The sequence below is a fragment of the Canis aureus genome, chromosome 4, assembly GCF_053574225.1.
Source record: "Canis aureus isolate CA01 chromosome 4, VMU_Caureus_v.1.0, whole genome shotgun sequence".
Lineage (NCBI taxonomy): Eukaryota > Metazoa > Chordata > Mammalia > Carnivora > Canidae > Canis > Canis aureus.
The window spans coordinates 13752491-13779649 of NC_135614.1; the positions used below are offsets into that span (position 1 = coordinate 13752491).

Below are 27159 nucleotides of genomic sequence, written 5' to 3' on the forward strand. Positions count from 1 at the left end.
CATTCTCAAAACATCTTACTGTGCTGTACTCACCCTCCTTGTGATGAGATGACATGATAAAATGCCTATGTAAGGAGATGAAGTGAGGGGAACGGCACAGTCGTTGGTGACATATCATCACTACTGACCCTCTGACGGTAGGTCAGGAGGATCACCAGTCTCCCACTGCAGGTGACCACAGGTAACTGACACTGTTGAAAGTGAAACTGTGGGTAAGAGGTATCCATTCAACCTAATACTAAGCAGCTTTTAAAAAGGGAATCAGACAGCTCTCTGTATGTATTGGTAAGGAAAAACTGACAAGATATAGAAAGTAAAAACAGAAAAATACAGAAGAGTGTGTTCATTCTCCTGCTTTTTGTATAAAATAAGTTTACATAGACACATACGTGTACCTGGGAGAATAGATTTTAAAAAAACGTGTAACTGTGAAAAATGGGTGGTTGGGGGTCAGGGGTGAGAGGGAGAACCCCTCTTCCCCTGCACTATCTATTCAAATGCATCTGAGCAGCCTGAAAGCAGGAACAGGAAAAACCCAAGTAAATGCACAGTGACCTAATCAAGCGTTCAGAAATCTAGTTCTTTTGATTCCCAACTCAACATCTTGACATTTACCCAAACAATAAGCATACATTTTAAAAGCATTTCTTCTTCAAGTGTGATGAACAAATGTCAGCTGATGCTAAAATTTAGTAGTAAGAACGATAAACACTCTATTCTCTGCCTTAATTCCCTGAAAGCACATTTGTTCCTACAATCTTAGAGATAAACACAGGGAGAATATAGTACCCGATTCTGAACCCTCCTGAAATTATTTGCTTTTCTAGAAGTATTCTAAACTATTTGCTTGTCGACACTACTATATAATACTTTCAAAAATAATTGATTCCAGGATGATAGAAAGATGCCTATACATATGTACTGGTAATGAAGTACAGTATGGATCTGATTTACGCAAGTTCAATGGTAAATACTAGTAAACCCTGCGCTTGGTAAACAGATTAATTCTGTACACAGAAGACCAGTGAAACCAGAGGCTACATACGCTGTAGCTGAGCGGCTCTCAGCTGCTTCTTCAGCCTCTCCACTTCATTCTTTAAGAACCTGATGTGGCGCATCATGTTTTCTGGAGAGTCTATCTCCATGGAGATGTCTCTAGGCGACGGAGGAGCAGAGACCGGCTGGTCTAACTTCTCCTGCAGGATTCTTCCGTGGAAAGAAAAATTCCAACAATGAAACACAGTTTGCCTTAGAAGACAAAACCACATACTAGCAGGAGAGTTTGTTTTAATAGCAAGCTCCTGTGAATCACCGGAATTCATGGGGCTGTCGAATTCAGACTCTGCCTATTTTATACGTACTTCTGGTCTCCCTTTCCTGGTATCCAGGTCTAGGGCAGAGGGCAAAGCTGAAGGATCCACCCTCTTCTTTTTCTTTTAAATGACCACTGGTAATTAAGCATTAGTGGAAAAGTCTCCCAACATTTGCTTCCGATTACTATGCCTGGCATACAGTAGGCGCTCAGAATTATCTGCTGACTAAATGCTCGCTACCTTGTTTGAGGGAACAGATACTTAAGAAATTTCACTCTCGACATTTTCTGGTCAAACTTCCAAATTAGGGCAACGCCTGTGGCGCAGCGGTTTAGCGCTGCCTGCAGCCTGGGGTGTGATCCTGGAGGCCCGGGATCGAGTCCCACGTCGGGCTCCCTGCATGGAGCCTGCTTCTCCCTCTGCCTGTGTCTCTACCTCTCTCTCTCTCTCTCTCTCTGCCTCTAGGAATAAATAAATAAAAATCTTTAAAAAAAAAAAACTTCCAAATTATGTACCAGGATCCCCCCTTGGAAAGTGACACCATATAGACTCCACTTCTAAAATTCCCTCCTGAAAAAAACAATCCTGAAGGCACGGCAAACCAGGCTGAAGGCCCTTTGCTTATGGCCACAGCACAGGTAAAAAGAGGACAAAACAAAATCATAATCACTGGGTTAGTAATTGGTGGTCCCACTTCTCTGCCAATTATTTTTAGTTTGGAGCATAAGGAATGTGAATATTCAACAACTTTTCACCGACTGAATGATTATTTCATATCATTTACCACAATACTTTGATACTTACACATATAAAACCTCCAGCTGTGTTCTGCAAAGGAAGACAAACTGGCTATGGACCTCTATGTCTCTTTTTATAAGCCGCTAGGGTCTTGGTTTGGTTTGGCTTTTAACTCTTTACCTTTAAGTCTGCACAAATGCAAGTTGTGAATTACCTTCAAGCCTGCCTTTGTTGAGAAAATTGGTTGTTAAATATTGTAATGGTCCCTGCCTTTATTAAGTAACTTTTCATAATTCAATTTATTAGTACCACTACATAATGCAAAACATACCCGACTCAACTACATACAGCTTGAATATTTCCCTAGAGATAAAGCTCTAATTTTCACTTTTCTTAAAGCCTGTGATATGACTATATTTTGCAAATTTAGAGATGAACTCAAAATAACTTACGGATGTTCATCCAAACCAAATACTGATGGCGAAAGGACTCTGGTTAGCAAACAAAAGATCCTAGTGAAGTAGATTAATGAACGTTTTTAAAAATTCCCTTTCTACACCCACACGCACACATCCTACATACAGAATCCCACATTCTTCAAGTCCTGCTTCATCATCCCCAATATATGCAGTACTTAAAAATTAGGTTCCAGAAATGTTTGCTGTTGAATGACATTTCACATCCATGTACATATATTTAGCACGATTCCTAACCTTAACTATGGACAGCTATTTACAGTAAGTTTTAAAGTTAACAGATTTTCCTATTAAAATCTCAGCCTTCTCAATGAAGTACATTTTAGAGATGTGTCATATTAACTGTACACGGTACACATCTAAGCATGTGAGAAGACTGGGGAAGCCAGTTCAGTAAGGTAAAAAGTTAAGTTGCAGTTATCTTTCCCGAACATTTTAAAGGTGAACAACAGCACCTTGACTAATTTCCCCATAGCTTTCACCCCAAATGAAAGGAAATTTTACTGGGACTCTAAGAGAGAAATATAAAGAGGTGACCAACATGAGAAGAGGTCAAAAGCTTTCCACTTTTTTTTTTTGGTTTGGCAAATTACCCAAGGAATTAAAACACCCCTTTCTTATTCATCAGCCACACCCAGAGAAAAACCCCAGAAGTGCATGCGCCCCCACACTGAACAGGAAGACTAAACAAACCGCTTCTCAGCTTCAAGTTTGTCCATCCTTTTCCAGAGACGATTAACTAGTGCTTCTTGTTCTTGTTCCAAAGTATTTTCAAGGTCGATCTTCTCTCGTCTCAACTAAAGGAAGGAAAAAAGTTTTACTGAGAATAGCAAGCCATTTAAACTTTGTTAATGAGATTTTTTTGATTGGACTGTTAGGACCCCCTTACTGGAGAAAACTGCAAAGAAATGGCCAATTTCCTGGCAGACACATTAAGTGCATCTAGTTCTTAAACTTTAATTGAGAAAACCGAGACAGGTTCATTCTTTGATGTTAAAGCTTAATTGCTGTCTGGTACATGAATCACATTGCTTGTTTCAGCATTTATTCAAGGCACATGCAAAGTCTTCCTTAAAGAGTGTTTGGGGGAACTCGGCTTACCACTCATACCAGGACTTTTCTGGGTTTGTGCCCTGACCCCAGGCCTGCATGGAGTTCGTGTTAAACCAGAAAGCTTATATTACCATTTATATAAATAACTCAATACCTGAAGACAATTCTACATATTGATTAATGGATGCACAATACTAATTACCCCTGAGGAGGTAGGGAAAAGGAAGGTTTGATGGGGCAGGGGGGAGTATGCAGTTGTAAAGTAAGCCCCAAAATGCACTCTACTTCATGAAGAGCAGCAGAAATGGGAAACTTCATTAAATCAATCAATATTGGGCAATACACAAATACTGTGAACAATGCCAGCCACTGGCTAAATAGGGGTGTAGCAGGGAACCAGGTCAGAATTTTCTACCTTTATGATACATTTTAGTGGGGTTCAAGACAGTAAATGAAATAAATTACATACTTTGGTAGAGAGTGAAAGAGATATGAAGAAAAAGAGGGCTGGCAAAAGGGACAAAGTACAATAAATTTCACAGCAACATGCAGAGGGAATGTGTTACGTCATTCTTGATACTTCTCTGCATGTCTGAGATATTAAATAATTTTAACAGAATTTTTCTTTTCTTTTCTTTTCTTTTTTTTTTTTTTTTTAAGAAAGAAAGGCTATGGTACTGCCCCTATGCTGTCTCTTATAATAGCAACTCACCTTTTCAATCACTGAGTCAACAAATTATTTTTGATTGCACAGCTATTTTGACTTTCTCAGCAGGTCATAGAGGCAAGCTCCCCACTGACCAAAGATCCCTGTATGGGGTGCCTGGGTGGCTCAGTTAAGTGGCTGGCTCTTGATTTCCACTCAGGTCACAATCTCAGGGTCCTGGGATCATGCCCCACATCAGGCTCCTTGCTCAGCAGGGAGTCTGCTTCTCCCTCTCTCTCCCTCTGCCCCTTCCCTGTTTTCTAAGATAAATAAATAAATCTTTAAAAAGAAAAATCTCTGCATATACAGTAAGATGAGACCACTACTACATATAAACTGTAGTCTTATAAGGTAACCAAAGCAGACCTTCCTAACAGTGAATATGCCAAGATCAAATGGTCAAATGAAAATACAGCTTGGCAATATTTCCCTGCATAGAGGTGGGGACAGTGGTGGGGACGATGCCAGGACTCAGAACAAGTCAGAAGCATGCTGTGCAGTGAAGCTAGGAGCACACTAATGGCACAAATGCTTTTTGCAGCCTCAGACACCTCCTACCTGTAACAAGGAGGAGAAACTCTGGAGCAGCTTTCAGAACTCTGAGTAAACCTCTGAGCTCAGCAAGGCACAGATCTGTAGAGCCTGGAGCAGCAAAAGAGCCACTGAAGCCCAGGCTTTCATTTTAGGGCTGAGAGAACACCGGCCTGGGACATGGTGTGATTCTGGCAAAGTGATACCACTAAGATGGGAGTGCGATCAGTCACTGTGATGGCTGAAAGAGCTGGGTCCTATCCAACCAGCAAGTACATGGATCTTGAGGAAAAAGTAGGATTTGGGGTAAATTATGCTGCGGTTTGTAAGCCAATAATTCCTGGGAGCAGCAGAGCAGGGAGCGGGTGGCTTAGAGAGTCTGAGACAATGCCAACACAGGTAAAGGAGCAGGAGAAACAGGCTGTAAACATACTTGAATCCCAGGTTCTTTGTGGCACCATTGGTAGAGCTACAAGCTATCAATTTGCTGCCAGATTCAGTGAACCAAGGCTTCCTGTGGCACCACTGCTGTATCAATGCTTACTAACTAATTTCCATGAAGCCATCAACACAGGAGACCCCAGCTCAGCAGCTCAGACGTGGGGGTTTCATTACACGGGCTGGCATTGCCATAGGAGTCCATTTAATCTTTAGCCTTAGAAAGAATGGGGCTTCCTGTCTTGATTTTTCAGTTTCAAAAATCTTGACTTTTGGGGAGCCCAGGTGGCTCAGCAGTTTAAGCGCCTGCCTTCCGCCCAGGGCGTAATCCTGGAGTCCCACGTCAGACTCCCTGCATGGAGCCTGCAACTCCCTCTGCCTGTGTCTCTGCCTCGCTCTTTCTCTCTCTCTGTGTGTCTATCATGAATAAAATAAATAAAATCTTAAAAAAAAAAAAATCTTGACTTTTCTAAAAATAAATACATACTAAAACAATGAAAAATCCCAACTTTTCTGCATCACTGAGGATTTCTCATTGACACTGAAGGGCAAAAAGCTGGAAAAAATGGCATTAGGACTATGATCAATTATGATTAGGATTAATTCCCCCTTGAGTTCTTTATCAGAGCTGCCCCTGCATCACTTGCCTGCCTAATTCCACAACCTCTATATTTAGAGCCAAAGCATACACATCAGCTCTGCCGACTCAGACAGAAGTAGATTTTCCATGCTTACACTATCCTGGTATCAGACAATCCTCAAATCTGACAGCGTTATGTTGAGTTTACAGAGCAGTAAGACAACTTTTGCCAATGGAAAATTCAGTCCAGTGACACAGGACTTTCATCATGCTGGTCTCTGTCACCCTCTCCTCATTCCTTCCTAATAATATCTAATGGCTCTTCTCATTCAGTGTTCGTGCAACAGGCACCCACACACCTATCACCAACGTCACATTCTCAGGCAAACCCAAACCCCTTCTTTTTTTCCCCAAAGATTTTATTTATTTATTTGAGAGAGCAAGAGAGGCCATGCGCCAACAGGTGGAGGGGAGGAGGGGGAAGGAGAAAAACAAGCAGACTCCACAGTGACTGCAGAGCCCAACTTGGGGCTTGAGTTGGACACTCAACCAACTGAGCCACCCAGGCACCCAAGTCCCTTCCAGCTGCTTATTCTACAAGCACACAGCACCAATGGATATTGCTGATTTGTGTAGTATTCATTTGAAAGCCTGCTTTATAATTAAGTCAGTTCAATGGACTGCCAAATTCTTTTTTTCTTCTCTTCTTCAGTAGCTCTTCTTCCCATTGCAAGTTAATTAATGTCAGACCAGGAGTTCTTATTACGTTCCCAAAATAAATGCAGAAACTTCGGTAGATAAACTTAGTGCATAAAAACTAGCTGGTTCATTTGACTTCATAGCCCATCCTAGCTCTATCTTTTCAGTGGACAGATACTGACCCATCACCAAAAAAGCAAAAGGTGGGAGGCGGCTGAGAGGTCACTCCCAAGACCACTACACTTCTTTCTGCCTGTAGCATTTTCCTGTCTAAAGAGAACTGAGACACTGGGGTGGAGGCAGAGGTGTGAGAAAGAAATGGTTGACCAAAAAACCCTGACAACAACTTCAGCCTAACTACTATGCTCAACCATGGAATTTTGGAAAGTTTTAGTAGATATTTTCAACCTACATTGAAAGGTTTTAGTCTAACTGTATTGTTTCCAATGGTAACATATATATATCTATATATATACACACATACATATACATACATACACTATGTATATCTCGTGTGTGTGTGTGTGTGTGTGTGTGTGTGTGTATTTAAAAAAAAACAAAAAAGGTTTACTTATTGGGACGCCTGGGTGGCTCAGTGGTTGAGCACCTGCCTTCAGCACAGGGCATGATCCTGAAGTCCAGGGATTGAGTCCCACATCAGGCTCCCTGCATGGAGCCTGCTTCTCTCTCTGCCTCTCTCTCTCTCTGTCTCTCATAAATAAATAAATAAAATCTTTTAAAAAGTAAATAAAAGATTTACTTATTTATTTTAGAGAGAGAGAGAGAGAATGTGTATGTGTGTGTGTGAGCAAGGGGAGGGGCAGAGAGAGAATCCTCAAGCAGACTCCCCACTGAGTGCAGAGCCTGATGAAAGGCTCAATCCCAGGACCTTGAGACCATGACCTGAGCTGAAATCAAGAGTTGGGAGCTTAACTGACTGAGCCACTCTGAAGCTCTGCTTCTACAGGAAAATATATTTTGAACCCCAGACCTCTGACTTAAAAAGTTTTGGTAGGCAGCCCCTTACAATTAATCCAAGATAATATAAGAGAGGGAAAAACCCATGAAATAAGGGCTACCATAAAAACAGAATACAGACACAAAGTTTGTTATGACACACAGTAGAGAGCATTTAGATGGTGATGACGCAAGGATAGCAACCGATGCTTAAAAAAGAAATTAGAGTCCTCAAAGACCTATATTAACCAAACTCTTAGTTTACTAGATTTTTTTTTTTCCCTAAGAGAATGGCATAAATCCTAAGAAAACAAGTGAGTGCTGGGGATTAACATGACAATCACCCAAATCACCCTTCCAGGTTAGGTAGTATCTGAAGACTATCAATAATTTAGTCCAATTTCCTATCCATTTGTTATGTAACATCATTAGATGTTCAAAGTAGTTACCCTAGAGATACAGAAACACCTGGGAAGATAAAAGCATGATATTTAGAAAATGACTAAATTAAATCAGAAAAATCAACATTTTTGCAATGGTTGAATGTCTGTGTCCCCCCGAAAAAAATCCCTATGTTGAAGCCCTAACCCCTAGAGTGATGGAATTTAGAGATGTAGCCTTTGGGAGGTGATTAGGTTTAGCTGATGTCATGAGGTCAGCATCCCTTGTGGTGATGGGACTCAGGTCCTTTCTAAGAGTCATGACAGACCTTGTAGCTTATGGCTTTCTGCTTTCCCCCACACAGGACACAAGGAGAAGTCAGCAGTCTGCAGCCTGGAGGAGAGTCCTCAGCAGAGCTCCATCACATTGGCACCCAGATCTTAGAATTCCAACCTCCAGAACCATGAGAAATGAAAAATAAATTTCTATTGCTTATAAGCCAATCTATATTGTTCCAGCAGCCCAAATGGGATAAGACAATTTTTGTTTCTACTACAAGAGTAGAGCCAATAAAAGATCTTACCTCATCCCATCCTACTTTGCCAACAAATCTTGAGTTAATTATGGTTTTATATATCCATAGGAAAGAACAGGATTCATGAGGGGGCTATTAAAATAGATCATGAGCAACTGACATGAAAAGAGCTGAGCACAATGCATCATAGTCCTTATGGTAAAGTCTTATTCACAAATTAAAGAAACAGAGACAGGGCCACCTGGGTGGCTCAGTAGTTAGCATCTGCCTTTGGTCAGAGGTCATCATCCAGAGGTGAGGTTCTGGGATCAAGTCCACATCAGGCTCCCTGTGGGAAGTCTGCTTCTCCCTCTGCCTAACTCTCTGCCTCTCTCTCATTGTCTCTTATGAATAAATAAATAAAATCTTAAAAAAAAAATAAAAAAGCAACAGAGACAGAAGCTGCTTGGTCAAAAGTTGGTGCCTCTTCTGGTGCAATGGAATTTTGCTCAGCCCTGACAATTCTCCTCCTAGGCTGGAAAATATCTGACCCTTGCCTTCTGGAAAAAAAAAATTTTTTTAAAGAAATCAAACAGCCAATTTGTGTTACAGACGAGTTGAGACAGGTGTTCACAGACCGCAGAAGCCCTGAGGTACCTATCTGATTAACCAAGTTGCAGCTGGTTTCAAAACTAAAACCAAGTTCTAGGTCATCACTGCTCATGCAATACTGAGCACAGAAGGAGCCAACGAAGTTTGTCAGTGAAGAGCAAGAGAAAAGAGAAGGGGAACTTTACTATCACTCAATAAAAATAATATATAATATAATATAATATAATATAATATAATATAATATAATATAATATAATATAATATAATATAAAATAAGAGAAGGGATGCTCACTTTCAAGTCTAAGAAGTAAAAACTTACCAAAAAATTTATCTATGTGTATCAGAGATATACTGATAGAGGAAAAAAGGAAAAAGATACTAAAAAAATCATAAAGAACTATATAGCAAGCTAATTAGGGTTCCCCCTTGGGTGAAAGGAATATTGGTAATAATTGATCTTCCTGCCCTTTCCTTCCCCCACCCAATTTTCTAATGAACATTTACTATTTTTGTAACAAAAAATTTAAAGATATCTAATTTTAAAAACTATTTCCCAATACAATTTACCAGTACCTCCATTAATTTAGGAGGTTAATTTACACATACAAAATCCAGAATAAGCCAACAAATTCTCAGAGAATAAAGTATTAGGTATTTGAAGTACTCAGAATTTTCCAGATAACCCAGAGTCAACCTTCTTTACCATAGTTTCCATATTTTTTCTCAGACTGTGCTCCTCTAAAACTTAGACTTGTTCTTTGAAATGAACATAATTTCAGGACAATATTAATATCCCATCGATATTAACATGTGTAAATGACATTATTTCATCATTTACCACTTCAAAAAAATTTGCTTTTGTTCAATGATGTTGAGAAATTAAGGCCTTTTATGTAAAAAAACAAAAACAAAAACAAAAAAAACCATACTCAGATTTACATGGTTTCTTTTCTGGAGTTAAGTTTTCATCACTTAACATTGGCCTAATACTATAAATATTTGCATAGTGGGTTTATAATTCTAAGGGACTTTTACAAAATATGTACCATCAATGGAACTGAGTGCACATTCTTTTGCTACATCAAGGCCACTATGGAGAAGTCCATAGGAAAGAAGCCCTATCAAAGTGTATGTTGCAGATACACTATCACACTAGTGGGTTTCCACCAATCCATTATCTAAAATAAGCTTCTTTAAGAAAATAACATTAGGGACACTTCTCTTGATACGCTTTCTCCAAAATGAAGTCTCTGTGATAAATCATTACCACATCCATCCCACTTCCTTACACAGAGATGTTGGGTTTACTTGGCCATTCATTAGCTGTGCATATTTAGCTAAGGAGGAAAAAGTTCTTTCTTAAGTCATCAACCAAATTATTGTTCTAGTCATAAAGAAACAGATTTCATGCATTTTAAAATCACAAGCAACTAGAAAGTCTGAGTACAGTATCTCTGGATTTTACTGCCCTATTGTAGGCAAAATCTTTACCTCCAGTGCATGACCAGAAACGTACACTGTTGAACTGTGATGAGGGGTCTCTTTTGTTACACAGAAAACACATTTTGGATGTTTTCCCTGTAACATTATCTGCACCAATTGATCCACATGGCAAGTGCTATCTGATGCTTCAAAATAAAGTCTGACAAGATGGAACACAGTGAGATTTTCTACTTAATTGAAACAAGATCTAGTGAAGGAATTCTGAGGGATTTTTCCCCCCACATCCTGTAGAGAGACTTACTTATCTGTGTCCCTGAAAGAGCTCAGTATACTTTCCCAGGTCTGGAGTCAGGACCTCTCAAGTTGGCTTCATGACATCCTGACAGCTTATGGATTACAAAACAATCAACTGAAAAGAGAGCCTGCTAAAGCTTCCTTTGAATGCTGAGGATCGTCCCTAGCTTGCCTACTTCCAAGGCACAAAATCCCACTCATGTTTCCACTATGCTCTGAGGCTTTTTCCCACCTTTCCCAAATAGGCAGTAGGTAAGATGCTTGTACCCAAGCTTCTTAAGCAACCCAAACATCCTCAAGGATTTGCTACAATCAAATCGCCACCAAGCTGACTCTAGGATCTACTATGATCATTATGTCTGGCTGTACCCTGATGCAGTTTGCCTCAATGTGGAGGCATAGGTTACAATGTTTTCTTTAAAAAAAAAAAAATTAAGAGCAGGGCAACAAATTATAATACCCTTTAATATGGCTAAAAAAAGGCAGTGGAAGAGGAAAAGGTGAAAGATGAAGAAAAAATATGAATAGGGGGTGGACTGTAGTCTAGGTTTTTTTTTTTTTCATTTTTGTACTTCTGTTTTCCAATTTTTCTTGCAAGAGCAATGGATCACGTTTATAATACAAACTCCCAAGATTTCCATAATTTGAGATTAGCATTTGAAATAAAATTTCAAAGTATGCAGTGGTCACTAAATTTCATCTCCTTAATAGAAGTGGGCCCTCAAGTAATATGGTTGTTGTCCTCTGGGAAAAACGGCACACAGCCACCAGCAGGGACTCCCCAGAGCCCCTGCAGCAGATTCCACCCACGCCAAGAACCTGCCAAGGGTGGCTGGTAGCATGAATGGAATTGTAACAAACCCAGGAGGGCCACTCTTCCTGTGAACTTTAAAAATACCTTGTTCCACAGCATTTAAAAAGACCAACCAAAGATGTGAAATAAGTTTGTATTTTGAACAAATTACCTGGCACACAGGTAAGGCAGAAAGGCCTTCTTATATGCTTAACTAAGAACAATTGTTCTAAGATCTAGAAACCTAAAAATTTCTTTTCAATAGCCCTTAAAATATACTAAATGTTTCCTTGTTTCACTAAAAAAATAAACAAAATACAAAAAAAAAAAAAAAAAAAAAAAACCCCACAAACTCAGAGTTCACATCACTCTGAACCCCAGCCTTGTGAGTTGTAACAGTCACAGATGGTGAGAGACCCCAGGATAAGTGGGTGTCACCTCTGCAATGCTCCTGAAGCTGAGGTCTTGTCAAGCGTCTGCTGTCAGCTGATATTGGCAGGAGGCTTAAGGGAAGTACCTAGCACCAGTTAGCACTGAGGTCTCTATGAGCCCTAATACAGCCATGTGGCTGCCTTTGGCAAAATGCTGCCTGTACAGACCAGCTTACACCCTCAAAAGCACCATGGATGCAGACCGCCACAACCTTTCTCTTTCCTTGCCCAGGAACAAAGAGGACGGGTTCAATTTCACACCTTCTTGGCCAGCTCTGTTCTGTTTACAGCATCTCTGCTCCATGTGGTGCCTGCACCCACTTTTCTCCCAGGTCTTCTCTCCCATATCCCTGCTTCCCTGCAACAAGGTTGGACTTAGATCTATCCAACCAGGTGTATCAAGCAACAAATACTTAAACCTTAGGTGCCAGGAAGCTTCAAGGAATCTTCTGTGGCTGGGGGGTTGGGGAGTTGGGGGGAAGTTACTGCAGAGGTGTCACTGGTCCCCTGCACCACAGCCACACACACAGCATCCCTCCTCACTGTCCACAGATTCACTGGTCTCCCTGGACCAGGAGACCAGGCTCCATGAGGCCAAGGACCTAACATCATCTTTCTTAGCAGAGTTTGTGCAGATAGCAGGCACATAACAAACTGAATGGATACAGGGTACATGCCATACAAACGCACTGTGGCGTGAGCACAGAAGAAAGCTAAAAGGGCTGGGTGACAGATGACATCTGAGCACATACTGATTCATAAATTGAGGAGACCAGGTCAAGGAAGCTGGGAGACACTGGAGGCTCAGAGTATGCATGCTCACTTTCCTGGAAAATGGGTAGGGCAAAGTACCGCAGAAATTAAGTGGAAACTTCTATTAGTAACGGCAGCAGCTACAATTTCTGGAGGGCTTGCTAGATGTGAGTCAGAGGGACATGGTGGTAAGGTCGACATTGTGCCTTTCCTCCTTTAACTTATTAGAAAATTTATAGGGAAGAAACATTTTGTTTAATGTACCCAGTAACACAGAAGTACTGATCATCCTGTAACTACTTGATGGCACACATCCCTAACTGTCGGAGAAACACATCCAGGGAGATCTCAGGGCAGGAAAGCACTACCCACAGCAGAGCATGGTTTTCCAACTGCAGGTTATGAACCATTACTGGGACTGCAAAATCAGCCCGTTGTAACCTACATTTTGTTAAAAATGAAAACAAAATTCAACAGAAAATCAGTGCAAAGCACAATAAACATTGTTTTAGAAAACCCGTGCCCGTCACAGACACGGTTACAAAAACATCAGTGTCCTGGGTTGCCATGTTAACATCTCTCTTGCTGTGCAGTCCACACTGGAACAGTTCTGAGTGGAAGGATGAAAGAACATGGCTATGTGTGAAGTGTGAGGAGAGGCAGGGTGCAAGAGTAAGCCTCTCAACAAAGCTACAAATTAGGTATTGGTGTCTATGTCTATTTCACAAAAGAGCTCAGATTGCTTGCCTGGTGCCATACAGGTTATTCAGACTGAAGGAAGATTTGAACCCAAGGAAGAAATTTCCTTAACTATGTGGGCTAATACTGTCGTTATAAATCGATGCTAATGAATGAAATTACCATCCAATTCTGAATCCAATTTTAGACAAGGGGATCTCAGCTTTTGGGGAGTCAGGGATATCTCAGCTAAAAGATGACACCCCCATTCCAAACATAAGAGAAAACCACACTCGCTGGGCCAGCTAGACAACAGAGAAAGGACGTCAATATGTGCCACGTGATCCTGTTCGTGATGCAAGTGTTAGCTGAATTATGGGACTAATTCTCCATTCATTCATTTCACTTGCTTGTACTTTCTCTAGTCCACTTGCTTATGGCCACTGTTTCCTCTTTTCCCACAGTTTTCAATGCCAAGTGTACAGAGGGCCCTCCACAGAGCTGACTTGAACTTCACTTAATAAATAAGCTAATGCTGCCTGCTTTTTAATACTAGTTATCCTTCTCCAGAGAAATAAGAAAAATCCTTCCTGGTTGGCAGAAAACATTCAAGGTCAAGATTTCCTGACACTAAGAGAATATTCCAAGTTCTAAATGTTCTTACTGTCACCTCAGAAAATGTGAATACCAAATAAGAGACTAACAATGACCATGTTTGAACAAAAATTTTCAAACAAGGGTTTTGCAAGAAGTGACCATCAGTTAAAAAAAAAAAAAAAAAAAAGCCCATAACAACACGAAAGTCAAGATGACTAAACTAATCCTAGTCTACAGTGGGAGCCTCCTGGCATGTGAATTGCAAATGATATATCTGATATGGGAACTGTCATCTAGAATATATAAGGAACTCTTACAATTCAGTAATAATATGATCTTTAATAGACATTTGTACGAAAGATACAAAAACGGCCAAGTAGTACCTAAAAGATTCTCAAAATCATTAGTCATCATGCCCCGGGCGGAAGGCATCAAAACTACAATGAGATACCACTCCACATTTACCAGGATGGCTATAATCAATATGGTATAGCCACTTTGAAAAACAGTCTAGGGGTGCCTGGGTGGCTCAGTCAGTTAAGCATCTGACTCATGGTTTCAGCTCAGGTCATGGGCTTAGGGCCTTGGGATTGAGCCTCACAGTGAGCTCCATGCTCAGCATGGAGTCAGCTTTTCTCCCTCTGCCCCTCCCCCAGCTCACACTTGGGCACACTCTCTAAACTAAGTAAATCAATCTTTAAAAAGGAAAAAAGAAAAACAGTCTAGCAATCTCCCTAAAATGTAAACATGGAGTTACCATAAAATCCAGCAAATTTACTCCCAGATATGTGCCCAAGAAAAATGAAAACATATAGCCACATGAAAAACTGAACCTAAGGGTGACCTGAGTGACTCAATCATTAAGCATCTGACTCTTGGTTTCAGCTCAGGTCACGATCTCAGGGTCATGAGATCAAGTCCCACAATGGGCCCCACACTCAGCCTGGAGTCTGCTTTTGCTCTCTCTCTGTGCCCTTCCCCCAACCCAGCTTATGATCTTTCCCTAAGCCTTTTTATAAAAATGTACATGAATGTTCAGAGCAGCATTATTTGTAAAAACCAAAAGGTTAAAACACCCAAATGTCCATCAAATAATGAATGGATTCACAAAATATGGTATACCCATGCAGTGAAACATTATTCAGTCAGGAAAAGAAGTACTGATACATACTACATACTACAACATGGATAAAACCCTTCTACTAAGTGAAAGAAATCATTCACAAAAGATGACATACTATAGGATCCCAATTTTATGAAGTATCCAGAATGGGCAAATACAGAAACAGGAAGCAGAACAGTAGCTGCTTAAAGGGAATGGGAAATTCAGAGTGGCAGCTGACAGATATAAGGTATCTTTTTTTTTTTAAGATTTTATTTATTTAAATAAGAAAGATATATATAGAGAGAGGCAGAGACACAGGCAGAGGGATAAGCAGGCTCCATGCAGGAAGCCTGATGTGGGACTCAATCCTGGGACTCCAGGATCATGCCCCAGGCGGAAGGCAGACCCTAAACCACTGAGCCACCCAGGGATCCCCAAGGTATCTTTTTTGAGGTGATGAAAATGCTCTAAAATTGATGGTGCTTATGGTTACACAATTCGTAATATACTAAAAATCAATAAACTGTGCATTTTGAATGGATAATTTTTGTGGTATGTGAATTTATCTCAATAAAGCTACTACCTCCATCATCAAAAAAAAAGTGACTTAGAGTACTAAGCAGAGGAACCAGGTTCACATCCAGTTCCTTTGGAATCCAGTGCTCAATCCCTAAACACTACACCGTACATCCTTCCAAAACACAAATGACCACTCTCCAGTTACCTGGCCAAATCTACACTTAAACTCTTCCAACAAAGCAGTGGTATACTGCAAGACACGTGAGATAATTAACTTCAAATGGCTTACAGTTTAAAAAATAGGTTTATTGTCAGATAAATGAGCATAGGCATGTACTACATACAAATCATTATAATACATAATGTAGTACATGCCTTTGGTCTTGATAATGATCTATAACATAGGATATATTCTGTAACAAGGACTGTGTCATACAGCATATCACATGGATGATAATCACAAGATGACCAGAAGAGAGGATCAGACCACATTCATGGAAACACAGAAGAGATTTGGTTCTACTGGGAGGAAAAAACAAAAACAAAAACAAATTCCCCCAAAGCACTTACTAAAATTATTTATAGTTAAACAAAATACAGAATAAGGTCCCCAACATTCAATCACCCTGGACATATCTAAAACAAAGGGGGGGAGAGGGGGAGGGGAGTTTCAGGATGATGATAAATTTATCCATCTTAATTAAAATAGGAACTTCATACCCCAGATCTGAGGTTTATTTCCAGAATAGAGCTTTACAGTGCATAGATTCCACTGTGGAAATCCATTGCTTAAAGGGCTGAGGTCTGAAATAACCCTGAGAGTGCACTCTGTCATTAACCTGGTGAGAATGTATGCCTTGGACATCATTTTAAAGGGTTTCAGTTACTAAAGTCCCCAAGGAGTCTTAAGATGGTACAACAACCCATTTCCTCTCCCCCATGGACTCTGAGATCAGACCTTCCTCTCTCAGACGCCAGGCCACTACCTCCACCTTGTGGCCACAGCCCCAGTCCCAGGATCCCCTTCGGAGCTTCTGAACAAATGCAAGAGAGAAGCTGTGTCAATTATTGACAGCCATCACCAGGAAGGCCGTGACCAAGTGAAGTTCTCACACCAACCACCATGAACATCTGACTTGGTCACTTGGTGAGCTCTTGATTAAGAAATACCAATAACAAATATTTGATGTGTCAGGAACTTAAACAAGAATCTTCAAAGTTTTAACTTGAATGGAACTGGTTATTGTCTATCTTAGGAATTAAGCAGGTGAACTTTGGAACAAAGTGTTTTTAAACTGTGTGGTAGGAGTTTTCTTAATTTAGATACTGCATCTGAATTTCGAAGATAAATGTTAAGTATAGATTACTCTGGATATGTATAAAATAGCCAACCTTTGGGATGCCTGGGTGGCTCAGTTAAGCATCTGTTTTTGGTTCAGGTCATGGTCCTGGGGTCCTGGGATGAGTCCTGTATCCAGCTCCCTGCTCAATGGGGAGTCTGTATCTGCCTCTCCCTCTCCCCCTCACTCATATTCTCTTTCAAATAAATAAATAAAATCTTAAAAAAAAAAAGTCAACCTTTGAAAATGGAACTTTCTTTTACCTGGAAGGGACAGAGAAATGTTTTTAGGACCATTATTCACAGTCTTAGAGAACTCAGTGACATTCCTTTCTTTGATATACGGAGATTCAAGAAAAACATGGAAAACGGAAGTCAGTTAGGTTAAAACCAACCCTGACCTCCTCTCAAACCTGAAATTCACATCATTTCATTCTCAGGGACAATAATGAAACCATAACAGCCTTGGGAGTGATTTCCAAAGCAGTCAGCACGGACTGAGACATACAGAAAGACTCTCACGTTGAGATAAACCAGACCACTTTACATCAAAGGTAGCCAAACCATCGAATTGGCAATCAGGGTCAAACTTACAAAGAGCTAGATCTTCATCAATACACTGAATTTTACATGGAAGCCAGATCACAGTACATGATGGTCAGCTTCTTATAATTTATCTTAGGGAAAGTAATAAAGCATTTGGGAGGGGCAGGAGGGAAAGCATCAGGAAGGAGAAAAAAGCATTAGGGAGTACCTAGGCTAGGGATAACAATTACTTTTGTCTGACATACCAACTTAGATGGGCTTATGGTGGCTGCCCACAGTTGTGTGTGTGTCGAAGGAGCACAAGGACCAGTCTGGACTCTCCAGGCAAGGCCCATGCTCAAACACAAATGTCTGCCAAGGGCAACAGACATAGGGACAGATGGACATTATTAATCTCCACCTTTTGGAGAGCTTCCCATGACTGATTTGTTTGTCCTTCTCTGTTTACAAATGGAAAACTTGGGTCCAGAGAAGTTAATGCAAGGTCATACAACTAATTAGTGGCTGAACCAGGATAAGCAATCGGGTCTATGACTCCACATCCATATCAACAAATCGAAAAGATATGGTTCAAATAATACTGGTAATAATTGCTAATAATACTGCTAATAATTCAAAGAAAAATGTGAATTGTTTGTTCTGAAGAACTCCTGAGAAAGGTTTTAGTCCACGCCAACACTATCTCAGGAACCTTCACAGAACCCATCCTGTGGTTACATACACACTGTTCGCCCTTTGTAAAGGGAACCTGACATTTCCTGCCTGTGAATCAGTACATCACAACATATCTCCAAAAACTCTATTAATTGGGATTAAAAACAGAGAAAGTGTGTGAGAGAGAGCAGGTGCTCTGCAGATCAGTTGACGCTTACTTTAGAAATGAAGTCTCCAACTGTGGGAAGAAACAGCTGGAAGGTATTTTTCACTTATATTCCTCAGGCTGTCTGAAGACCTAAAAGAACATGTTGATTATAGGAGAAAAAAGTATATGGAGAGAACTAGAGATTCTTACCTGTTCTAATGTAAGCTGCTTAGAAATGGTATCATTCTCCAGTTTTTTAATTTTCTTCATCAGTTTGTTGACCTGGAATTCCTGCTCCTGTTCCAGATGCTGTTCTAGCTCAGCTTTCTCATGCTGCAACTGGAAAATGGAAAAACACACACACACACACACACGTGAAAATCTAGATACTCACAAGCCAGGGAAACACAGGCTCTAAGAGCTGGTTACACTGAGTAAGAGGTATCAACACAGAAGTTACAATCCTTGTTTCTGCTGATTGCCAAGTGTAACTGTGAGGAGCCTGTTCCTCGGTTCCTCTAACTTAAAACCAAAAATTATAGCACACACATGGGCACCTTTGACCTGAGCCAAAAGGCTGAAAATGGAGGGCAGACAAACCTCAGCATCAAACCGTGATGAAACACAGATTTCAGTTTTTAAAAACTCGTAAGAGGGATGCTTGGGTGGCTCAGTGGTTAAAGCGTCTGCCTTCGGCTCAGGGTGTGATTCTGGGGTCCTGGGATCAAGTCCCACATTGGGTTCCCTGCATGGAGCCTGCTTCTCCCTCTGCCTGTGTCTCTGCCTCTCTCTCTCTTTCTCATGAATAGGTAGATAAAATCTTAAAAAAAAAAAAAACTCGTAAGAACTTGCCTCTGTAGGGAGGAAATGGGAAGGCAGGGAATAAGGTAAGGAAGGAAGCTTGCTTTTCAATATACACACACACATACACCATATGCACATACATACACATCTATACATACATCTATATACATATACACACACACACACACACCAACATATATATACACATACCCTGTGGTACTTCTCAAATTTTATATACTATCATAAAAATTAAATTAAAAATAGAAATTTTACAGTTAGTTTTTACTAAATGAATTCATTTACTCAGATTTATATAATGTGTGTGTAAAAAAGGAAGAGATGTCACAATCACAAAGTATACTTAGTAAATTATTCCGAATGCTACCTCCCAATATACTAACAAGCATTCTTTGGCAAAAATCAGTATAATTAATTATCTTTCTATAATGAAACCATACATCACACCTCCTACATCTTTCCTAAAAACCAAGGTGGGGGGGAGGAGACTTCTTATTTATACAAGTAAAAGACAGAGTTACGGTGTCATTGAAAAGTTTTTTTAAAAACGTACTCCAACCATTGAAATCAAAAAAGGAATAAAGGAATTCCATCAGACATATGACAACTGGGGTTCTCAATAAGAACTATGCATTATTTCTAACATTCTCAATTGGGAGGTTGTGTTGATCCATAGCAGAGGTTGGATAGAATGATACCAACAGGGTCCAATATTTTCAAAATCAAGGAGAGGTTAAGTAAAAGCTATTAAAAACAAGGAAACACAGTTTTATGTAGGGGTCTAAGCTGACACTGCTCCCTAATTTTACCTTCAAAACCATTTCTTCAGGGAAACACTGTGTACCACAATCTTCATATGCATTAGGCAGGCATGGTCACCCCCATTTTATATGTGACAAAACAAGTGACTGGACCAAGATAATTCAGCTGGAAGGCAGCAGAGTCTGGGACCCACCTCCTACTCTGAACACCAAGCCAGGGTTCTCCACTGGATCCTGAGCAAACCTAAGAGGAATCAAGTTCAGACTCCTCCAATGGTCACTGCATCCTTGGTGTTTAAAATGATCAACCAGAAACCAGTAAGCCATGCATGCTCGCCTGGAGGATGCTGTCTCTTTGTAAATCCTGTATATGGTATGATGGGCAACAGAAAGATTAGCTGGCCCTGAGCAACCTCAAAATGCTGCACCGAAACCTCTCCACACTGGACACAATTCCAATGCTCTGTAAGCACATACTTGGTTAAAAAAAATTTTTTTTAATCTGACATAGTCTTCTAACACTGCAAACGTTGACTAAACAGATGCTTGTTTTCCTCCAACTGCTTCTGATGTGCAACTCCAAAAAAAGCCGGTCAACCTTGCAGGGACCCAGGAAAAAAGCAGATGCGAGGTGGTGCTTACAGTGACAAGTCTATTTTTAGCTGGCTCTTTAAAACTCAGGTTCTGCAAGATCAAGCAGTAATTAAAAGAAATAAGAGAAATGGATAGAGAACAAGAAGAGCTCTTGGCATTTTAGACAAAAGACCCCGATGGGACAAATATCACTCATGGGGGAAAAAACAGCAAAGCATACAAGTCTCCACCTAACATTTTTATTCTATGAACATGACTTGTGTGTCTTCTCTCTATAGGCCCCACCTTAGACATAGGTGACATCACTAGTGAAGACATTATCCTTGCCCTAAAACAGTTTATGGACACTAAGCTTAAATGTTATCTATTGGTTTTAGAAAAATGAACTCTAGTCTTGAAACCTTTAAATTCTTTGCCAAGTTTTTAAAAAAATATTAGTTGTTTTCCTCCAATATGTTTTCAATTGCTGCCATTTTATTTGAAAGAACACCCCCCCCTTTTTTGTTCTTTTAGCATTATTCTTCTGCCCTGAAGTAAATGAAAACAATAAAGGATTCAATCTAATGCTGAAAAATGTCTGGCCCATGAAGCTGCATTTGTCACAGAATATTAATCTGAGAAAAGGTAAGGCTGTCATTGGTTTACAGGAAAATATTCCTATTTAGACAGATGGTCTATATTGTCAATATCTGATTAGGTACTTCCTTTAGAATACAGATTAAACTAATAATAAAAGCCATAAAAGCTCTCGATTTTAAGAGGCTTTTTCCTCTCAAGAGCTATACCCTAAGGAGAATTTGATGGTAAATCTGTTGTTACCATAACTCAAGTAAGGTCCCTGGGTTACACCAACCCATTTGGAAAAGATCAAGCCATCCTGAGACTGTTTGCCGAAGATTCACAGTGTTCGCCATCCCCAAAAGACAGAGTGGGAACAAACAGCTCTGCTGCCTGCTTTGTTCTGACATCTCTCAGGTGACAGGCAATTTCAGAGCAGAGCATGGAGTTTCTGAGTAGAAAACAGGGTTCTTCCTTGGAACAAAGAAACCATCAATACAAAGAGAACCACAGATATACAGAAACATCCCTCCCTTCAAAATCATAAGAGAATTAAGATGAGCGATAAGCAGGTAGCAGAGCAAGGGAGGGATCCTGAGTAACTCACCGACCACAGAATTTACCCAACAAAAATCCAGAAATTGTTTGTTTTAAACAGATACCATGTAAATTCAAGCCATTCAGCTCCAACAGGGCTTGAGATGACCTCCTGAATCCACCTGCCCATGTTAAAGACATAGTTCATGACACCACGAACACTCTAAATGGAGCCTGGCTTATAGGCCAACACAAAACCTGCTATCAGAAAAAAACTCCAGTTTCAGTGGCATCTTCAAGGTGGGCATAAAACTCAAGGCATGATTTTAAAGTTCTAATCAAAGGTCCTAACACTTTATGATTTATTTTAAATCTTCCAAGGTCAGTGATTTTGAACTAGAACAAAAAAAAATCATTCACACTGAAAAGTCAAGCAAATTTTATTAATACATTTGAAATAAATTCATGTGTTTGCCTTAAATATATCCAAAGCAAAATTATTAGGTAGATTAAAAATTTTTAATCAGATTTTTCTATAAATATACTTTATAAAGTCAATCACAAAGATTATGAAACAGTTTTATAACTCCTACTCTTGCAATATATTAACATTAAAAAAAAAAACCCTGTAGAATGGAAACTATGTTATATAACAGATAATCAGCAGCAAATGGAATTAGGTTTATATGAATAAAGGTTTGCTCCTTAGGATTCAGTATTAATAAAAAAAAATCAACATAACTGAGAAAGCCATTAGCAAAGATACAAACTGTAAATCTATAAAATTCTTTTTTTTTTTTAAGATTTTATTATTTTTTATTCCTGAGAGACACAGAGAGAGAGAGGCAGAGACAGGCAGAGGGAGAAGCAGACTCCCTGCAAGGAGCCTGATGTGGGACTCGATCCCGGATCCCGGGATCACACCCTGAGCTGAAGACAGATGCTCACCCACTGGGCCACCTAGGCTTCCCAAACCTCTAAAATTCTAAGGACTTAAACTTGAGCATTTTGTTACTATATCTACTCACTATATACTGAGCCCAAATGCAAAGGTCCAGCCAATTAAAAAATACAAGTATAACATTATTTTGACCTAAAACAGGCTAGGCTTAAGCATAACTCAATCACACATAAATGCCATCTTTTTTATAATTTACAAAGGCTTTCTGGAGCCAATTCTGTGAACCATGCCTCCTATATAAGTGATTCAAGAACTCCTTACTTATGGCTCAGTGGTTGAGCATCTGCCTTCGGCTCAGGGCGAGATTCTAGGGTCCTGGGATCAGGTCCCGCATCAGGCTCCCTAATGCCTATGTCTCTGCCTCTGAGTCTCTCAGGAATAAATAAATAAAATATTTAAAAATAAAATACAATAAAAAAGAACTCCTCACTGAATGCCTTTTATTCTGGACAAAATCCTCTCTAGCAGGTAGAGAGCCTGAAAACTGTTCACCTGAGAAAATCACCACAGGTGCACGGGTAGGCTGGCTGTTGAGCCAGGCCTCCCACCCAGAATGCAGTAGGTTTGCCAAATTCCAGTCTGGATGAAGTGTGTGTGCAAGCCTGGGTTTGTTGTCATCTAGCCAATGCCAAGTGAGGCAAGCCTTCCAGCCACTAGCCCCAGGACCCAGCTTTTAATGCAACTTCTGAGTAAGCTCGAGATGCTCCCTCCCCGGTTCTCACCAATCCATGCTAAATATTTCTCTCTGTGTACTTACTACCCAGTCCTGCAACCAACATCCTGGGTTTACTGACAGCCACCAATAGATAGATAGCCACTAGAACTATCTGCACCAGACTAAGTAGAGAGCACCATAGGGCAGTAACTACACTGAGTCAGTAGGTTGTCAAAAACAATTTATCATGTTATTCTTATAAGCTTTGTAAAAAAGTTCAAAACTATCTCTCACAGCATTGAGTCTTTTATGAACCAAGTTTTCAACCACTCTACTGAGCAGCCTGAGCAGAAAGTCAGCCTCCTACTTCAAATGCATTATGTCACCACTAAATGCCTCTTGGGCCCACACTTATTTCCACCTCCAAACCCCTTCTGTTACTGGTACCATCATTCTCAATCAACACCTCACATCTCATCAGTTACCAATTGGCATTAAATCAGCCTCTCTAACAGCTGTCAAACCACCCTCTTCTTCCTGTGCTCACGGCCCCAATCTAGTTCAAGTCTTTCATTCTTCGTCCCTGGGCCACTGCCAAAACATCTCCTCAGATCCAATGTAGATCATCCACAAACCCTAATACCTCAGGAAGCCACTCAAAACCCTTCAATGACTCCCTATTCCCTGAAAAGGTACAACATCACTGGCATAACATTCCAGTCCTTCCACGATTCAGTCCCTATGCAAGTTTCCCATGCTCTCCTCATGATATTTCACACTCTGCCGAAGTGAGAGTCTAAGGTTTGCAAACATAAATTCCTTCAGGGTCCAGACATCTAGCAAAGAAGGGATGGGCCTAGGTACAGGGAGTGGCTGGAACTGTGGTTAAAGGCCAAGTTCATGTCTTCCTCTAAAGACTCTTTCCCTAAAAAATAAATTTAAAAAACTGAAACCCATCATGCGAGGCAAACACCTGTGGAGACCACTCTGGCCCAGGGCCTTACATGGCAAGCTTTGCCAGTCACATGAGAACACTGTAGCACAAGTAGCTGCACACCCCCACCATCCTGGTCAGGCTGTACCCTCTGGTACAGTGCCGGAATCCCTCCCTCCAACCTACTGAAGGTGTGGGGATGGCTGGGAAAACATCTTTCACAGCGCCTTCCCACATGCCCTCCTCCCTTTAAGCTGTGATGAGCACACTGTACTTTCCGTGCATTATAATGTCTAGTTCATGGTGTTTCATATTCTATCATCACTTACTTCCAAAAGCAGCTAACACTTCAAGGCACTAGTTACTATGTACCAAGCATTTTACCTCCATAACTCTGTGGCAGATACTACCATCTGCCTTTTGCAAAAAATAAAACCATAGCTTAGAAAGTCAAGTACCTGCTCCAAGTCACACAGCTGAGGAGGGGTAGATCTAGGATATAAACTCAGGTCTCTGCCTTTGTCTTTCCCCCGGATGTGAGCAACCGTGTACATTCTCAATTACCCTTACAGGATTATAAGTTCCATGAACAGCAGTGACTAGGATGTACTGAATTCCACTCCAGATGATGTAGAAAATACCTTGTCTGGGCAAATACTGACTGGAAAGATGATAAAAGCCTCACTTCCTTCATACTGTTTCCTAGATTAAAAGTCTCAGGATAAAACGAAACAACTAGGCAAGTATAAAGGGTCCCAATACTACATACGTAGTACCCTCAGGAAACCAGCACCCAATCAAGAAACAGAACATTGCCTGCTCCCCCGAAGCCTGGTGTGTCCCTTCCAGATCACAGCCCTCCATCCCTGAGAGGTAATCGCTCTCCTGATTCTTTCTTACAGTAAGAATTCTTTGCATTCTTTCTTTTAAAATAAACTGTTCTTGCCTATATATTTCTAAACTTTAGTTTTGCATTTTTTTTGCCTTTTATTTAGCACCCTCTGCTAAATTAACTTGTGATTTCATTCACCCACATTACTGAGTCTAACAATATTTTTATTGCCTTATAATATCCCATTGGATGAGCACAATACAATTTATTCACTCTATGGACAATGGGTATTTTGGTCATTTCGGGTTTTTTTGTTTTTGTTTTTTTACTATTACGAACAATGTCACAAAAAACATTCTTCTATACATCTGGTGCACATGTGCACCCACTGTGAAATCAATCCAGGAGTGGAACTGCTGAGTCACAGACAGTGAATATTTCCAGTATCATTAGGTAATGCCAAATTGTTCTAAGCAATTGCAACCATTTCTGTTTCCTGACAGCATAGAGAAGACTTGTGGTTTATTTCGCCTTTCAATGTGTACTTGTTCATTTGTTTATTGCTCATTTGGCTATGTGCTTATGTGAAGAGTCTGGTCAAGTCTATATCCATTTTTCTTTGGGATGTCCACTTTTCTTATTGATTTGTAGTTTTGTGTTGGTTATATAGGTTACAAATATCTTTTTCCCACCCTGTAGCTTGTCCTTGCATTTTCTTTATGTGATTTACAATGATATGTACTTGCTCTTCTCTAGGCATTAATTAAGGACAACTCTCCCGAAAGTCTCGTTTGGGAGAATTTCTATCCTGCTGCCTATCTGTAATTTCCATGTGGATGTCTAGACATCTCAACTGAACTTCTGAGCTTCTCACTGTAAGTCTACCTGACTTATTACCTTTCCCATCTTACATGATGGTAACTATTCTAGTCATTGAAACCAAAACCTCAAAGTCTTTCTTGATCCTCTCTTTGGCTCAAACCTACTTCTAATTCATCCTTAAATTCTAAAAGGATATTTCTTCAAAATGCACCTAGGATCCAATGGTCACCATCTTCACTACTACATCCTAGAACAACCCACTCCATTTCTTGGTGTGGACTATGGATTAGCCTTCTAATAGACCATCTAGAACCCACCGTGGCCTCCACTTCATAATCTCTTCTTGACATAGCAATCAAAGCAAGATCACTTCATTAATTTGCTCAAATCCCTTTCTTGCCTGCCACCCCCCTCCTGTGGCTCCCATCTCAGAGTGAAAGTCAAACTCCTGACCATGGCTCAAAGGCTCTACGTGATCCGCATGCTGGCCACCAAACCCCCAAACCCATTACCTCCCAATCTCATCTCTTACTCCTCTTCGTCCAGCATTCGAACCACATTGACCTCTCTGCTGGTTCCCCAGCATGGAAGCATGATCCCACTAGTTACCTTCTTGTCCTCTCTGGTTTCAGTGCTTCTCCCTCAGAAATCTACTTATAGGGTGGGGTTTTTTTCCCCAATAAACACAGGACACTACTGTAAAGGTATTTTCTCTCATTTTCTTAATAAGCATTTTCTTTTCTCTAGCACAGGAAGCTTGAAAGCCTTTGCCCTTGCTCTGACATTTTTGGGAGCCCCTTTGCCCTTGCTCTGACATTTTTGGGAGCCCGTACTGGTACATCCAATCCAGCCCTAATGTCAACACACATATGCACACTTGGAAGGAAACTCCATGATTTCTGAAGACTCAACAACTGCATCAAGTTTATTGTGTTTTCTAATCATAATGCAAATTAGGTTGGACAGAGATTTTTGGCAGGCTACTAAACAGGAAAATTCTGGCTCATAATTTGGCCTCTGGAGGCTGTATCATTTAAAATGCATTAAAAACATCCCACGAGCCCCCTGCAGATGTATTGGGAACACAATGTATAAGCAAGCCCCTTGTTCCATGAAAAGAAACAAAGAACAAAGCAGAGGTGCAGATAATTTGTAATAAAAACAACACACTCACATACATACCCTCTGACCCAACTGTTTTGTAAGCTATAGGTAATAGCAAATTTTTCAGACCAGCATTAATAGACCTTAAAAAAGGCAAGAGGGCCACTGCTCTGGCTACCTTAATGAAGAACATACTTCAAGGTGTCTTCTCCTCTGTCACAGGAGGGTAGAAACAGTTTTCATCTGAAGGGATGCAATAGCATCCTAGCCTAGGTGCATTT

At 40.4% G+C, this 27159-nt stretch overlaps 1 protein-coding gene across 3 annotated transcripts in view; it reads right to left on the reverse strand.

Moving 5' to 3' along the window:
• CCDC6 (coiled-coil domain containing 6) overlaps positions 1–27159 on the reverse strand; it is a 111272-nt gene that overhangs the window by 24796 nt on the left and 59317 nt on the right. For all 3 annotated transcript variants that reach the window (XM_077894613.1, XM_077894612.1, XM_077894614.1), the window contains exons 3-5: positions 18509–18637; positions 3221–3324; positions 1046–1206 (exon numbers count right to left, since the gene is read on the reverse strand). In XM_077894613.1, coding sequence (XP_077750739.1) covers positions 1046–1206; positions 3221–3324; positions 18509–18637 — 394 coding nt within the window. The remainder of the gene's footprint in view (positions 1–1045; positions 1207–3220; positions 3325–18508; positions 18638–27159) is intronic.